Here is a 16,347-nt window from a genome sequence, read left to right as displayed (position 1 = left end):
GGCACAAAAATGCAATGCATGATTTTACTCGGTAATTTATCTGATAATCCCAAATTATTATAACTTTTTCTTGATAAGTTAACAAATTTTTCTCTATTATGAATATAGTATTATGTTCTCTTTTATCTCCTGTATTGAGAATTCTTGATATAGGTTTTGATGGTCAATATGGGTCTAAATTTGATTTATTTTCTACCTAGTTATTTGTAATGAAATAAATGAGATTAAATTGATTCTGTTTCGATTCGATCTTAGAAAATATGTTTAAATTGATTTGATTTTGGGTATATCTCCAAATTGATCCGATCCATGCACATCTTGGATCTCTGGTTCCGCTACTTAGTTCGGTGGATAGTTATTATGCCGGGTTTGCATTGTCCTATAGACTACATGAGCTGGCTTATTCAAAAGTTTGATTTTGTTCCTTTTCTTTGTTTATATTGGTTGTTTTGAGTATATTAATGCTAGATTTATTTTTCTTATTCTAAAGAAAAATTTTCTGCAAAATATCACAATCCAACTCAAGTCGTCCATTGTTTTTATCACCCTTCTTTTCCATCAATATCTGCGTGCATTTGCTTGCAAGATGCAGACCGGAACCAAAAACCATGAACGTCAACATAGTTTTGTCTAAAGTGAACATTTCTGTCATCCATGTTCCAATCTCTAGATTTCCAAAAAGAAGATGTACTTCAGTTTTCTAATAATCTAGCGCACAGCACCCGTTGGAAATTATTAACAATAAATTATTCAACAAACAGATCTGAGAATTTACATTGGTCCAACCCACGCATCAGCAACCAGTAAATATATAATTTAACAAATCATCAAATAATTAATACCATTCGATTCACATCAACAATATCTTGTCCTGTCTCTGGTATTCCGTTTTAAACCTCCTTTGCACCAAAGGATTAGAAGTGGGTGCCAAAACAGGACGCTGGTGATCGGTGTGTGCACGACGGAATCCAAAATTCGGTGGGTTCTGCCGCAGCCCGTAAGAGATATCCGTGAGCCCACGGAGCGCGTTTGAACGACGCAAAGCACGAATGTTGAAATCCGACGCGTAAGGTTTTCACTGTGGGCTCGATCGGCAAAGATGTAATTTTAACAAATTTCGGGGACATTTCCGATTCTCGAGACCCTATATAATCCCCGCCTGCCGCGCCCCAGCGGCAGTGCAAGCCGTGGCTTCCCTTCCCTGCCCCGGCACCTTCTCCTTCCTCTGCCCGGCGATGGGTTATGAGAATTTATTCCAGTCCTCGCCGGAGATGGAGAGATTTCTCTGCGAGAGGCTTATCGATCAGAGCCAGCCAATCTCCGAGCGGTTTAGGGCTCTCTTCTCCCTTCGGAATCTCCGGGGCCCTGGCCCACGGGAGGCCCTCATTCGCGGTATGCTTCGATCTCGATCGCGTTCTTGATTGATTTCTACTTTTTCCGTTAGTTTTCTTGGTAAATATCATCCTGGATTCTTGATTTTTGTTTATTTGTTGGATTTGATCAGAGCTGTAACCAAATTCCCTAAACCCTTGTCAAAATCTATGTTTTTATCCGGGTTTCTTGTCTTTGGATTGCATTCCCTGATCAAACGCTAAACCATGATGTCCTAAAATTGTGTCAAAACTTTGACGTTATTGGTTTTTTTTTTTTTCTTTAAAAGTCATTGGAATGCATGCACCCATGTAACTCCAGAGAGCCGAACCCTAAACATAGTCAAAATGTTGAATTTATCGGTTTTTTGTTTTAAACATCGGATTGCAGCACAGTGCCTTTTCCTGAATGATTAACCTGGTTAAACTTGGTAGTAATCTGGACTAAGAAACATCTCATTGGAGCGCATGCCCTAATCTAATGCCAGAAACTGAATCCTAGAATTCTAAACCCATGTCAAAAACTTGAGTTTGTTCTTTTTTTTTTTCTTTTTTTTGACTCTTAATCATTCAATTGCATGCCCTAGTGCCTGATGTTCTGTTGCTTGTGCATTGGTATTACTGATGAAAAGGGTTTGTCCTGAATGATTGACCAAGTTGAACTTGCTAGTAATCTGGGCCGAGTAGCTAAAAATTCTAATAGATGTGCCTGAAGTCAGAGTGATACTAGAAACAAGCAACTCTCAAACTATATGGGGTTTTGATTAAAAGGGTATCACTTGGAAGCTGATTTGAGAGATCCCAATTTCACTTCATTTGGTGTTTGAATGAGGGAAATATGCTAACCAGGTGAATGGTGCACAATCATACATGCTACGGACACATGTGAGACATATTGCCTGTATTTTAAGCCGTTTGTCCCAAAATTCTCTTATATCAGTAATTTGGCGTGGGAAACTTCGAAATAGATCCTCACTTTAAGCCAAAGAAAATCTTACATCAAGTGGTTCACTTTAAGCCAAAGATATATCACCAGGGTTTTCCACAATCATGTTATGCTCAAACTGAAGATACCTATTTATGTCTATGCAATGTCAGTTGGTTGAACAACAAAGAACTTAGACCAGGAGATGGGCAAAAAACCCTTGTTTTATTCAGTTTAATGACAAAAATTCAGGTTAATGTCAACATATACCTCTTTATGTGTATGTTTTACACTACCTGTGTAATCAAATTGTTCCTTAATTAACCTCTTGAAGTACATCCTTCATAAAAGTGATGCGTGATATTTTTTGCTCTTATAACTTCATGAATATATAAATTTTTAGTTCGATGTCGCTTATGTTTTATTTCCCACGTTGCTTTCAGCTACAAGGGATTCTTCAAATTTGCTTGCACATGAGGCAGCATTTGCTCTAGGTCAAATGCAGGATGTTGAAGCTGTTCCTGCTTTAGAGGCAGCTCTCAGAGATCTTTCATTACATCCAATTGTTCGTCATGAGGTCATTTTTCTTCAATGTTGTTAATTTAGCATTGATTTACTGCTGTTTCTTTTGTTTTGTTCATGGCAATGATTATGTATACCAGGCAGCAGAAGCTCTTGGAGCAATTGGTTTGGAGGGCATTATTCCCCTGTTGGAAGAGAGTTTAGCAACTGATCCTGCTCAGGAGGTGCAGGAAACATGTGAACTAGCTCTTAGACGTATACAAGAACAAAAGAACATTAGCAGTGGTGATGGAGCATCTGTAAAAGTTTCACCTTTCCTGTCAGTTGATCCAGCCATGCCTGCTTCCCTTAATTCTTCAGTGGATCAGCTAAGGTGTACATTTTAGCAAGATATGAATTCCTAAACTTCTTACCATGCATGTAGACAAATTATTGATAAATTTTGAGTCTCCTGTTCAAGGGAAGTTCTCCTGAATGAAGAAGAGGGCATGTATGAGCGGTATGCAGCTCTCTTTGCACTTAGGAATGCTGGTGAAGATGCTGCTGTCAATGCTATAATTGCATCATTAAATGCTAGAAGTGCGCTCCTACGACATGAGGTCTGCCAACTCTTTTCGATCAATAAATCTGTGGTTGTCCTTTGCTCTAAACATGATATTCTTTATTAAAGACTAGTTAGATTGTCCTCCAGAAAAAAAAGAGACTGGTTGGTTTATATGGTGAAGGACATGAATAATGTGTATCAATACCTTCTGTTGCAGTGGTTAGCTTGGTTCACTTTTCATGAACTATTTACTGTAAATGCTTTCTGTATATATGGCATTCGGTATAAAACGTTGTGAGCTGGACCTTGTGATCCTTAATTGGAGATTGGACATTTCATAGGTTGTAGAATTTGTTTTTGCAATTTATCTTTTTTCCAAATTGGTGTTGGCTTGGTGGCATTTGTTATGATCCTTAACCTGCTCGAAACTAATACTACCCATTGTATAGATGGAGTTGTTAAAGATGGTGGTTGTCATGAGATATATGAAAAAACATTAAACGTTTATACAATTAGATGAGATTATGTAGCTTATGGAAACTGAAAATTGAGGGATCAGAAAATAATGACTGTGATATTGGCATTTCTATTACAAAGGTTACTGTTCTTGGCATTTTAGTAAGGAACATTATAAACAAATTCTATCAGATAGTAGATTCTTTTTTCTTAGTATAGTTGATATTATTCAAGAAATTCTAGGTACTATATTATTTGATCCTTATGAGTTATTGGTGCTATGGACCATACGCCAACTTCATTATTCTGATTCTCAGAGTGCACATATTGTACCAGGATTCCTTCATTCTATTGAAAAAGAAGGGGTCATGGCCTGCAGTAAGGAAACATTGAATCCATTCATCATCATCATCTCCATCTCTCTCTCTCTCTCTCTCTCTTCCCCCATCCATCCATCCATCTGTGCTGTCAAATAGCCTCGTCAGATAAGTATTGGACCTGTGATGGAAATCTTTCAATCAACAGTTTGAGCTTTTGAGGGTTTTCTATTAGGAGGCTTGATCATGTTGTTCTTCCTTCATGCCATTTGTGTTCTCCATTACCCAGACAGGATGAGTGCCTGATTTGAGTTGTTTTGTTAATGATGCCTGGTAGGTATGGTTATAACTTTTGCTGTTATTTTTGGACAATGCATTTTATTAGTTAATGACAGGTGTATGCTTATGTAGCAGCCAGTGGTTTCTTTGTAATGTCTGCTGATTTTATTAAATAAGCTAAAATATTTAGAAGGGTTTTGGTAGTGCTATTTAGCCTTTGAACTTGGTAAACTTGTTATAAGATTTATAAGTTCCATCAAGTTTCCTTCTTTTCTTTTTTAATGTACTTGCTAGGAACTATCTAGACAATGCAAGTGTTTCTACAATTATCTGCCTACTGGGAATTGATATTCAGCTGATGCTTTCAGTCTAAGACAGCCTTTAACTCTAATAACATTCAGAAAACTTCAGTATTCGGAATACTGGGCTTTTCTGTTTGATAGTTGCCATGTGATTGTCACCTGACTTCCTGAGCTTCATTTCTTTTATGCATGTACTTTCTTGAACTCACGGATTATCATTGGTGAAGGAGTTGCTTTTAGCTAATATAAACCAGAATCAGATGGTCCTTTATGCTTCTAGCACATAATTAGTTATTGTCTAATTTCAAATTTCATGAATGCAGTTTTGCATGAAGAACCTGTCTTCTGTTCTATTGTGTGATCTTCTTGCTGCCTTATCATGGTCTTAGAACTGAAAATATTTTTATTCTAACTTATTGTGCAGGTCGCTTATGTGTTAGGTCAATTACAAAATAAAGCTGCTTCTGCTGCACTTTCTGAGATCCTCAGAAATGTGAATGAGCATCCAATGGTTAGACATGAAGCTGCTGAAGCCCTTGGATCCATTGCAGGTACTTTAAAGATGGTGTGTTTGATCTGATATTGGTACTATGGTTCCATTTTATTATATCATGAACTTGTGTTTTCACATGCATTATTTGCTTAAGAGGATATTTTAAACCTGCTCAAATATATTATTTGTTTTGTCATATCACAGCTTCCCTTGAGAGAGTGACATTAGTTACCATAAAAACAAGAAAGAGTGACATTAGTTACCATAAAAAAAGGAGAGAGCGACATTAAATTATCCAAATGGACAGTGACTTTGTATAACAAACCAGGTACCTGTTTGGAACCTTCAAAGTCTCATCACATTGTGCACTTAGTAAGTTCGTTGATCTGTGACCGCCAGACTGATAATCCTCATGATTCTATGTTAAGAGCTGATGTTGTCCTCTTGCTTCCATTGCCTTAGGCATTCTAGCTTTACTGATTTCATCATCCTCCCCTTCCTTTTTCTTTTTCTTTTTTGATTGGTCAAGTTTCTTATGATATCTTATATCTTTAAACAGAAGTCGAACGATGTCTTGCTATATTATCTCTGTTTTTTCAAGTCAATGAACTTGGTGTTTTTCAGATATACTTGTTGTCTCACTTTTTGTCATTGTTTTAGATAGTGAAAGTGTGGCACTTCTGAAGGAATTCGCAGTGGACCGTGAACCTATAGTCTCCCAAAGCTGCGAAGTAGCCCTTAGCATGCTCGAATATGAAAATTCGGGCAAGTCGTTTGAGGTAAGGGAGTCAAAGAATGCAGTGCCTTTGTGCAGTACTGTGTTGATAAAAACTTTTGACCTGTGTCCTCTCCATGCAGTATCTTTTCTTGCAGACACCTCAAGTGCAGTAGTCTCTCATCCACAATGCTTTGCATCCGATTTTGTCTGTCACACATTAGAAGATTGGATTTGAAAATGAAAAGACTAGCACTAGTGCATTAGGGCCTCCAAGTGAAACATTTGTATTTGCAGATTGGCTCAATATCTGGTTCTGTTGCTTATTAGTTTCTCTGAAAATGTACCATGGTCAACTTTCAGGACGAGGTAGTGTATTGTCAAAAGATGAGTTGATAAGACTGCTTCTCTATACCTCAATTTATGAAATATGTCCTTTTTTTCCCTTTTGATGGTTAATATTAAGTTGATGCATACCCATATGATGGAATGATCCCTCTTTTAAGTGATCCGATATCTACACGTGTCACAAACACGGCCACTTCTAACATGTGCTCATTAGTATATAATCTTCCTCCAGAATGTCTTGCATTAGCGTGTGTATGCCCATGGTTAACCTACTCTTTTGGCTCATGTAACATGTATGATGCAGTCATCCTCCATTTCTCAGAAAGTACGTATTGAGGGCACAAGTCAGTGCCGTCAGAGCAAAGATGTTTAAATGTTAATCTAAGCATGAAAGCATGCTGTAATCTACCTCTTATGCTTCCTCGATTAGTAATGTTCATTGTTTAAGGTTCTTGTAAGATGCTCCGATATCTTTCACCCATGGCAAGTATGGTGTCATGTGGTCGTTGGTCCAGGTGCTCAAGTATTTAGTTGAAGGTGGGGGGCACACGACAAATAATGAATACAAGATGTAAGACTAGGGGATTAAATTGTAGCCGGCGATATCAGAGATGCCTTAGGATGATAGAACAAGAAGTATGGGGTCATCTGTTTTGGTTTTAATGGAATTAAACTGGCTGGCCTTTTCTTTTACAAGTCCTGCTTGTACAAACCCGTGCATATCCCTCTCTTTGTATTGAGAGAAACAGTGAAGAAAATGGGAGGGTAATCACTGTTAGATTAGGAGAAGATTAGGCGAGAGGAGAAGCTCATTTTCTTTTATTTAGATAGAAATCAAGGAGGGGTAAAGAAGAAAACTTAAAAATTTTCATCAGGATGCGAGAGAAAAGTCTCCAAACCCTTCTTAATCTCTTGTATTTTTTCTCATATCTAGCATTTTTTTGCCTTCCCTTCTCCTCAATTAGATTGAACTAGTCTTACACCTCTCCTTTTCTCCCTCATTTATTTTCTACTCTATTCTGCCTTACAAAACCTTCACATAGACGTTGTGTGTAATTAATTCTAACTTTAAGGCTGCTTACCAAAGGCATCTTATGTATGATTTATGATTTATATGGATGAATACGTAGGGTTTGTGGACATAATTATAATATTGCAACAATAGGGATGGATGTGCAGGATCAACTAGCACAAGCACACGCTTTGTTTTGTCATGGAATCATAGTTCAGAAGCTTAAACTGTTAAAAGGACGATCGATTCAAGCTAATAAACTTATGTTGCACCTTTTTTTTATTAATCTATATAGAACTATGCCATTCTTCCCCATCTAATCTCATGATGCCCTCATCACAATTTGTTCTTCCTTTAAGAAAAGAAGGCCCATCCATGGTTGGTCCTACTCTAGAATCTATTAGTAAGAAGTTTACATGACTAATAAAATATGTGATGCATAATGGATCTGACTTTGATAACATTTGTCACGGACTTCATAGTCCAAAAACTTAGATTGTTAGGAAGATTAGTTGAAGCTAACAAGTCCACATGGCATCTATTTTATTCATTCGGTGTGTGACTATGTTACTATACTTAAAATCAATTAATAAAGCAATACTTCTTTAGTAAAATCATGTAGTTTTGAGGGCTATAAGTATTTATATTTATTTTTTTATTTCTTTGTGAATTCATAAATTGATAGATAGATACATATATACATACGTGCACATTCCATCCTAATGAATGTTGTAGGTTTGGTAATGGTAAATAATCAAAAATTCACTTAGGGATCTATAATATATTTTCAAAATCAATCAACATTGTCATAAAATTAATCACTTAGAGACCATAAAGCAATAAGTCACACAATTAGGGGTATTGATATTTTTTATCCTATGATTTTCTCAATTAAGGCAAAGCCAAGAAACCTGAGTTGTGACATATGAACTTGGAGGTTTATCATGATTTAAATTCATTCTTATAAAGCTTGTTAGAATTCTATATTGATGATAGTATTGGCTTATGTTATTAATAATCATGATTATATATGTAAATACACATACACATGCATTAAAAATCAATAGATTGTAATACTAAAATTATCTTTGTATAATAGAAAAAAAAAAAAAATCTTTTCTTTTCGATGAGGACGAGGCGTGGGGGGCTTGATTTCTGGCTGACCCGGCAGAAATACGACTCTTGAACGCCGAGTTTTCCGACCTCAAAGTGCGTGGTCGCTAGAAGAAAGGTGAACGACCGAGAGGAAGATAGAGAAGAGAGGAGCTTCGCTAGTTTCTGCCCTCCCAAATCCATGGCGGATAACCTATTCCAGGGTCTCCCTCCTCCCTCCGCGACGCCTCCAGCGGCCCCAGAGCAGCCCCCAACTTCTGTCAAGAGAGATCCATCTCCGGCTCCCTCCTCCGCCGCCGCCGCCGCCCCGCCTTCTCCCCTCAAGAGCGCCCTCAAGCGAGATAAGCCCCCCGAGTCCCACGACTTAGGTGCGCGCTAAATCCTAGGGTATTATCTGATTTCTCTTTGGTGCGCTTTCCATCTACTGCGACTTTAGGGTTTGTGGGAATTTGTCTGCTGTCCGTTATTTGTCTCTATCTTTCACTGGATTTCGAGCATGGTATTGAATTTAGGGGAATTCCTTGAAATATTTAGATAATTGTATGATTCCGATTAAATTTCTCCAATTTAATCAGTGATTGGATCTTATTGAAGGTGGCCAAGTTTGTGAGTGGGAAAAAAAAATGGTTTTTCGGAAGTTTAAGGGAGTTTATAATGCAAGGAAATATGTTTATAATTGTCAGAGGAAAGAGATAGAGAGACTAAACTAGAAGTCATACCTGAAACAGCTTTTCCCACGGGGAACAGGAATTATATGGGAGATAATGGAGGAGTGATCACAGATTAAGGAGGTATGGATTTTAAGAAAGGTCCGAGCAATGATCACTGTGAATTAGTTAAAACACTACCCATTCAAGTTATGATCCCTCATTATTTGCATAACTGTTGTATCTCAATCAGAACTGACTCAAATGACTTCTGGTTTTCATAGTCACAAGGGCATGCTTCACCCACGATTATTTTCTTTCACAAGACAATTGCAGCTGAAGCCCCCATCATAATACATGGGCCATAAACCTATCACCACACTAACATCTTGAAACCTCTCTTGCAAGAAGATAGAGGAACTGACAACATATTTAAATGCCTAGATATTAGAGGTAGTTGATTTATTGGATTGATACTGTTGTCTTATTTTAAGACTAGGTTATCAGGCCGCTTGTGGATAACCAATTCTCGATCTGAGCGACCAATCCTTTTTATTCTCTCTATTAGTTTTGTTGATATCTCATATAGTTGATTGATCTTATATTTTGATCGCTGCCTGTTTAAATCTGGAATTATAGTTTAGCAGTGAAAACTGTTGCAGTTTGACCTAGTTTAGTGTCCTCCAGTACTGGATAGACGAAGTAAGCTCTCTGATTTAGCAAATTTGGAACACCTGCTGCTGGCTTGCTTATTGACTAGGCTGACCTGTTTGCTAGAAGCATCTGAATTGAGGTACAAGATTGTTTTTCTGTGACTGTGTATTGCATCTAAATCAAATATCTGTAGAAATGCACCTGTTTTTGTACTTAAAACGGTTAACTTTCATTTCTTTTTTGTTTGAATGCTATTATTTCAGCTAATCAGACAGTATTTCATTGTGAAAGATAATTTTTATTTTTAAATTAAGTTACTTGATGTGTCCAACAGCACCCCAGAAGAAATTGAGATTCAAAACAAGTGTTGATGCAACAGAAACACAGATTATAGAAGCAATGCAAAAGATAGCATCACATATAAAGAATCCTTTGAAGTTCAGCAAGGCGTCAAAGCTTGCTATGCAACTAATCCAGGCTGGAAGTGTGAAGCCAGGGACTAGTGATCACTTCTTTGCTGTATTGGAGGCTGCAATGTCTCCACCAACAGCTTGTAATGACCCTGCACTAAGAGCAGATTATCAGGCCCTGTTCTCTGCAGTTCAAGATGTTACAGAGGTGAGGTTTTGAAAATTCTTGTAAGTTCTACAATATATTTGATAAAGGGTTGGTTATGAATTGTCATGTTGTTGGTTATAGCCATTTGATAGTAGTTGAATTGAGAATCTGTGAGGAATTGGCCACATCAGATCTAGAAATAGTGTGTCATTATCCAGCAGGCTATCAGTGTTGCCAAGCTGTCATAGCTAGCCTATTTTTGATCTGTCGGCTGTGATTTGAAGATGACCTTTGCAACTGCATTGTTATATTTTCTTTTCATATTCGGTTGTCTCCTTGATAGCAGAAACATTGTGCTTGTGGAGATTGACCTTACCTTCCTTTTTCCTCCTCCTCCTGATGTGCAGTGCTTCAATAAGCAGCAGAAAAATCTATTAATAACATGGACATTGCGGGCGGTGGTGGCAAATGATCTTTACACTGATGACAGCTTTGTGGTACGAATAATTGGTTTTCTTACTTATATGTGGTGGATCATTAGATTAGTCAGTAGATTTAACAAAGAAATGAACTCTTCATCCAATAATATTTGATTGATCATATATGCTATATGGTTGTACCACTGGGAAACAAGTGTTAATATGTCATATGCCCTAACACTCTGTTGCAAGAACGTCAGTTTTAATTGCACATGCTAGTGGGAACACATTTGGAATTTTCTACACGCTCATGTCAATGAAATACAGTGTCTTCTTAATAGAAAATTGTTCTACTTTTGTAATTTAATAATAATGCTCATTGAATAACATCATATGGTATTCTTGTTTTACAAGGCAAGGAAAATTATATGTCATGTTGTCTCAAAGTGTATTGTTTCTGAGATCATTAAACCATGGCAAACAAGTCTGCTTTATCTGTCTGCTCTGTTGAATCAATTGCACATTTGGTCACTTCACTGAGATGCTGTCTTTTAATTATCACTATATCTTTTTTGTTTGGTAAATTATTGAACTCAGACAACTAGAGATATTCTATTGAGAATGCACTCATTATTTTTCTAGGTTTATATCAATGTTCACCAACTCAGTATGGAACCCCATACAGTTATCATGCTGGTACAATGTTGGTACACCCAGTATGAGGTCGATGTAGCATACCGAGACTCTATATGCCCCACATACAGAGTCTTGGTTTTGTACTGGTATGGTATGGTAAGTTCGGTATAGGGCGGTATGTACTAGTACGGCGAACCATAGTTATATTGTTACTCTAGTTTTATTGTTACTCTATATAAAATATTGGCAACTTCTTATTGAGTCCTCTTTATTTAAATATTATTTACTTATTACTTTCAATATTATCAATATTTTATTTCCGTGCATGTTTAAGCTAATACCATTCTTCCTAGCAAATTAAATTTCTTGCAAAATATTTGTCTCACTTCTTTAACCGTTTAACCTCTAATAAATGAAAGAAAGCATGATTGTGCTTTAGTAGTTATTGTTGACAGAAAACCATTTGATATGGTACCGTCATTCACACTTAACCATCATGTTCTTCCCTGAATTGATATAAAAAAATTACAAGATCTGTAAGCTCTAGTTTCATCAACTTGTTCTGACAGGAGGGACTTATTTTAAGTTGAATCATACAATTATTTTCACTAAGAGTAATGGCCTTTTCAGCGTAAGGATTCTTTTTTTTTTTTTTTAAACAGTAATAGGTGAAATGTATTCACAAAGTGGAAGTGGGTTGTGAGGCAATTTTTTTTCCCCCTGCCATTGCTCCAAAAATAAATAAATAAATCACCTTTGCTCTACATGAGTAGTGATTTGGATTTTGACTTGGTGGGTTGACAAAGCAAAAGCATAAAAGATGCACTAATTCAAAGATTTATTTTCGTTATATCCGATGTTGAGCTTGCTGTTAAGTTTGGAGGTTTCACTCACTGTATGGGATATAAAACCGGACATATTTAGAATCATATTCCCATTGATACTCTGTGTTTAGTTGTAATATAGTATAAATGCATCCAGTTATTAGATGATCATGATAAAATGCTCAAGCTTGACAGGCTTAATACTTGTGAGGCTCTTTTGTGGATGTAACAGAATTCATTAGTAATTACTTTCTTGTCTTTCGACATGAGAAGGTCTAGATGTTCTCCAAAACCATATTAATATTACATATTTCTCAGAAATAAGTGTTTATAATGCATCTTTTATCATGTTTTGTGCCTTTGCCTTTACCGAGTGTTGTTACTATTTCAGTATTCAAAAGCAGCAGGAAAAATCAAAGAAGCCATTTCTAGCCTCCCTCCCGCCACCACGGATGATGACAATGATGAAGCGGCAGCACTGGCACTAGCTGAAAATAAGGCCGTTGGCATTAACAATTGTCAGCAGAAAACTACATCACTTGATTTGTCTGAATCAAATAAAGGAGCATCCGATCCTTTTGGATTAGATGCTCTGCTCCCAAGTACATCTAAGAAGGATGAAAGATCTAAAGTAAAGGAGGTAACAGCTGGAAACAGCATGGCAGAAGAAGAAGAATCCAAGAGATTTATCAAGTCTCAGAGAGAAGTTTTACTATTATGTTTGGAGATTGCTGCAAAACGTTATAAAGTACCCTGGTCGGATTATCACATTCTCACTGATTCCCTTCGATGTTTTGCTACTTGTTTTGGGTTCATTCTGTTTCACACTTTCACTAACATTATTTTCATCATTTGTGTTAATTTTGTCCATGTCAGGGCCCAAACTGTGATTGACATATTGGTCAAGCATGCATTTGACAACGTAGACAGGTTCACATCTCAACAAAGAGATGCAATTGAGAATCTCTGGGCTTCAATAAAGGAACAGCATGTCAGAAGGAAGCAGGGGAAATCTGTCACTGGAAAACTTGACATGAATGCTTTTGAGTGGCTTCAGGAGAAGTATGCCCATCAGAAGATCAGCATTCGACATGCTGTTGGAGGTGGCGGGGAACGCCGTGCTGAGCAGTGGCTTGGTTAACTGTTTCTATGCCTAGACATGGGTTTATGGGAAACCAAATGGAGCATCTCCATTTGTTTTAAGATCAAAACTATTTTCGTATATACTTGTGTTACTCATTGTTTGAACTAAAGAGAAATTTCAAATTTTTACCACCATCTTTGCCAACAGGATGCTTTGCCAGATCAATGGAAGTGGTAACAATCTCGTGCAAACTTTACTATTCGGGTCTTAGCTAGGTTCTCAGGATGATGGTTGGAATTGCAGCTTCTCCTCCTTGCCTATGTTAAGTTGCTTAGTGCATGTATCAGCCAGATCAAATGTCTTCGTGCTTAGCCTTCCTTTGCATCTGACTCTGCTCCCGGTTATGAATGTGATTCCTTCCATGGCAGACCCATGAGCTAATCCTCTGAAACCGAAGTTATAATCATTGTGTTGCTGAATAAGTCAATTCCGAGTAAAATGGGTCAACCTGTTTCTATCTCTCTTTACTGCAAAATAAGTTATACCATAAGTAGTTCATTACCAGTTAAATTTTTTTTAAAAAAAATATTTATTTAAAAAAAATTATTTTTGAAATAAATGACCTGATGTTCAGCATTTTTCTGTTGGAGTAAAGAAATTTTTATTGCATTTAATTCTCCTTAAGCCAGCAACCAAATGTAGTTAATGTTTAAATTTGCACTTCTGCCCCAGGCTCGTGAAAACAAACAGCAAGATTGATTGAAACTTTAGGATTTAGTGCTGTGAAGCGAATGCTTGAAAAAGTATGGACGCAAGCAAGACTATTTCCCAGGAGAGTGTGATACACATCAGACTTTGAGAGTTGTGTCAGGCGGCGCCGGTCTATTTATGTCCGGAGCCCCGATCTCCAGCCCAATGAGGCAATCAAAACGGCGGGCGGTTCCTGATGCGCGACGATGCCGCTACCATTCCCGCCATCGCCACCCCGACTTCCAAACATTTGAATTCCCTGTTCCCTCTCTGCCATTCTCTCCGCCTCCTCCGGCAGGTTCACACTCGGATCCTCCTCCATGGCCTTCACCTCTCCGTCTTCTTCGGCTCCCGCCTCGCCCACGCCTACTTCGCCACCGGCTCCCCGCAGGATGCCCGCCGGGCATTCGACCAAATCCTCGCCAAGACACCCCATTCCTGGAACACTATGCTCTCCGGCTACTCCAAAACCCACAACCTCTCCGAAGTGCTGCAGCTTTACAAGCTCTCTCGCGCCGAGGGTAGCAGGCCGGACAGCTTCAGTTTGGCCTTTGCTGTACGGGCTTGCATGGGACTCTCTGTTCTTGAACTGGGGAGGTCAATTCACTTGGAAGCCATACGATCAGGTCTGGAGACGGATGAATTCGTCTCCCCTCCTCTCATCGATATGTACCTTGAATTTGGTTATTTGGAAGAAGCCGAGAAAGTCTTTGATCGAGTTCCTGTTGGGATTTCCCTTGTTTGGGGTCTCATGATGAAAGGGTACTTGAGGGAGTCCATGGAAGTTGAGGTGTTTGGTTTATTTGATAGGATGAAGGAGTTGGGAATCGGATTAGACCCTTGTTCGGCAATATGTCTGGCTCGGGCTTGCGGAAATGTTGGCGCTGCTAAAGAGGGACGAGTGATTCATAGCTTCTGCATTAAAAAGAACTTTTTGGATTCTAATGTCTATATGCAGACCTCACTTGTTGATATGTACGGGAAGAGTGGTTTCATGGATTTTGCACGGAGATTGTTCGATGAAATGCCTCACAAGGATGTCGTGTCTTGGAGCTCAATGATTGCTGGTCTGGCTCAATCTGGGAGAGCGCATGAGTCTCTGTTGGTTTTTCAAGACATGCTGGGAAACTTGATGGTGCCGAATGAGGTGACTCTTGCCAGCGTTCTTTTGGGTTGCTCGCACTTGGGAGCCTTGCAGCAAGGGAAGAGCGTCCATGCATACATGGTCAGAAATGAGGTTGAATTGGATGTTGTGACTAACACAGCTCTCCTTGACATGTATGCTAAATGTGGATCTATGGACTTGGCATGCAAAGTGTTTAATGCAATGCCTGAAAGGAATGTCTTTTCTTGGAGTGCGATGATTGGAGGGTTTGGGATGCATGGAATGTGCAAGAAAGCGCTTGCTCTTTTTGATGAAATGAGGTCTGGGAATCTTGTGCCCAATTCTGTAACATTTGTCTCAGTACTATCTGCATGTGGCCATTCAGGTAAGGTCCAAGAAGGGCAGTTGTACTTTGAGTCCATGTATAAGGACTATAAAATTACTCCAAAGAATGAGCATTACTCATGTATGGTTGATCTCTTAGGCCGAGCAGGGCTAATCGAGGAAGCTGAGTCGTTGATCAAGGAAATGCCACAGGAGCCTAGTGCTAGTGTGTGGGGAGCTTTACTGGGTGCCTGTAGAATTCATAAACGGGTGGAATTAGCTGAGCAAGTGGCCAACAAACTCTTTGCTTTGGAGCCTGATCGGCCAGGTGCCCATATATTGCTTTCAAATATCTATGCTGCAGCTGAGATGTGGGATATGGTGAGGAAGACAAGAGAGATGATAAATGAGAGGGGATTGCAGAAAACAGTTGGTTTCAGCACAATTGAAGTTGATAAAAGGGTTTATTTATTTAATGCTATGAATGGAAGGGACCGCCAGCATACAAGGATTATAGAGCTTTGGCATGTGCTAACTAATCAAATGAAAGAACTAGGTTATGTACCAGATCTATCCTTTATACTTCATGATGTGGATGATGAGGCAAAAGAGGAGATGCTTGGTGGTCATAGCGAAAAGATGGCAATAGCTTTTGGGCTTCTGAAAACTAGAGATAGGATGCCCTTTAGGATAACAAAAAACTTGAGAGTTTGTGGAGATTGCCACACTGCAAGTAAGATTGTGTCTTTGATTACAAAGAGGGAGAATAATAATGAGAGATTCGAAGAGATTTCATCATGTTAAAGATGGTGTCTGCTCATGTGGAGACCATTGGTGATAAATTTCCACCTCTTGTACTTCATATAGTTTCCATTTAACAAAATGACATGAATTCATTTTTTTCTTGGCAGTCTCATTTGCTAAAATTTGATTGTAATCATCAGTAAATG

The 16,347-nt window shown here is 38.4% G+C and overlaps 3 protein-coding genes across 3 annotated transcripts; all 3 read left to right on the top strand.

The window, feature by feature from the left end:
• The first annotated feature begins 1,166 nt into the window (after nt 1–1,166).
• Nucleotides 1,167–6,369, top strand: LOC105055595 (deoxyhypusine hydroxylase-B). The gene is made up of 7 exons (XM_010937460.4): nt 1,167–1,392; nt 2,739–2,872; nt 2,958–3,190; nt 3,278–3,416; nt 5,140–5,266; nt 5,869–5,987; nt 6,067–6,369. The coding sequence occupies exons 1-7, from the start codon at nt 1,236–1,238 to the stop codon at nt 6,097–6,099; spliced, it is 942 nt and encodes a 313-aa protein (XP_010935762.1). The 5' UTR covers nt 1,167–1,235; the 3' UTR covers nt 6,100–6,369.
• Nucleotides 6,370–8,450: 2,081 nt separating this feature from the next.
• LOC105055594 (uncharacterized) lies at nt 8,451–13,422 on the top strand. The gene is made up of 5 exons (XM_010937458.4): nt 8,451–8,764; nt 10,032–10,315; nt 10,663–10,752; nt 12,526–12,890; nt 13,011–13,422. The coding sequence occupies exons 1-5, from the start codon at nt 8,578–8,580 to the stop codon at nt 13,273–13,275; spliced, it is 1,191 nt and encodes a 396-aa protein (XP_010935760.1). The 5' UTR covers nt 8,451–8,577; the 3' UTR covers nt 13,276–13,422.
• Nucleotides 13,423–13,572: 150 nt separating this feature from the next.
• On the top strand, nt 13,573–16,323 carry LOC105055593 (pentatricopeptide repeat-containing protein At1g06140, mitochondrial). The gene is given in 2 exon segments (XM_010937457.4): nt 13,573–16,162; nt 16,164–16,323. Coding segments are annotated over 2 exon segments (2,070 nt in total). The 5' UTR covers nt 13,573–14,164; the 3' UTR covers nt 16,236–16,323.
• The last annotated feature ends 24 nt before the right edge of the window (nt 16,324–16,347 follow it).

The sequence above is a fragment of the Elaeis guineensis genome, chromosome 12 (genome assembly GCF_000442705.2).
Source record: "Elaeis guineensis isolate ETL-2024a chromosome 12, EG11, whole genome shotgun sequence".
In the NCBI taxonomy this organism is placed as follows: domain Eukaryota; kingdom Viridiplantae; phylum Streptophyta; class Magnoliopsida; order Arecales; family Arecaceae; genus Elaeis; species Elaeis guineensis.
The sequence above is the reverse complement of the archived record's forward strand: the minus strand, read 5'-3'. Positions and strand labels throughout refer to the sequence as shown.

Coding starts and splice junctions, on each gene's coding strand:
- LOC105055595 (XM_010937460.4), top strand. CDS start 1,236: ATGGGTTATGAGAATTTATTCCAGTCCTCGCCGGAGATGGAGAGATTT. Junction 2,873..2,957: donor ATCCAATTGTTCGTCATGAG/GTCATTTTTCTT, acceptor TATGTATACCAG/GCAGCAGAAGCTCTTGGAGC. Junction 3,417..5,139: donor GTGCGCTCCTACGACATGAG/GTCTGCCAACTC, acceptor CTTATTGTGCAG/GTCGCTTATGTGTTAGGTCA.
- LOC105055594 (XM_010937458.4), top strand. CDS start 8,578: ATGGCGGATAACCTATTCCAGGGTCTCCCTCCTCCCTCCGCGACGCCT. Junction 10,316..10,662: donor CAGTTCAAGATGTTACAGAG/GTGAGGTTTTGA, acceptor CCTGATGTGCAG/TGCTTCAATAAGCAGCAGAA. Junction 10,753..12,525: donor ACACTGATGACAGCTTTGTG/GTACGAATAATT, acceptor TTACTATTTCAG/TATTCAAAAGCAGCAGGAAA.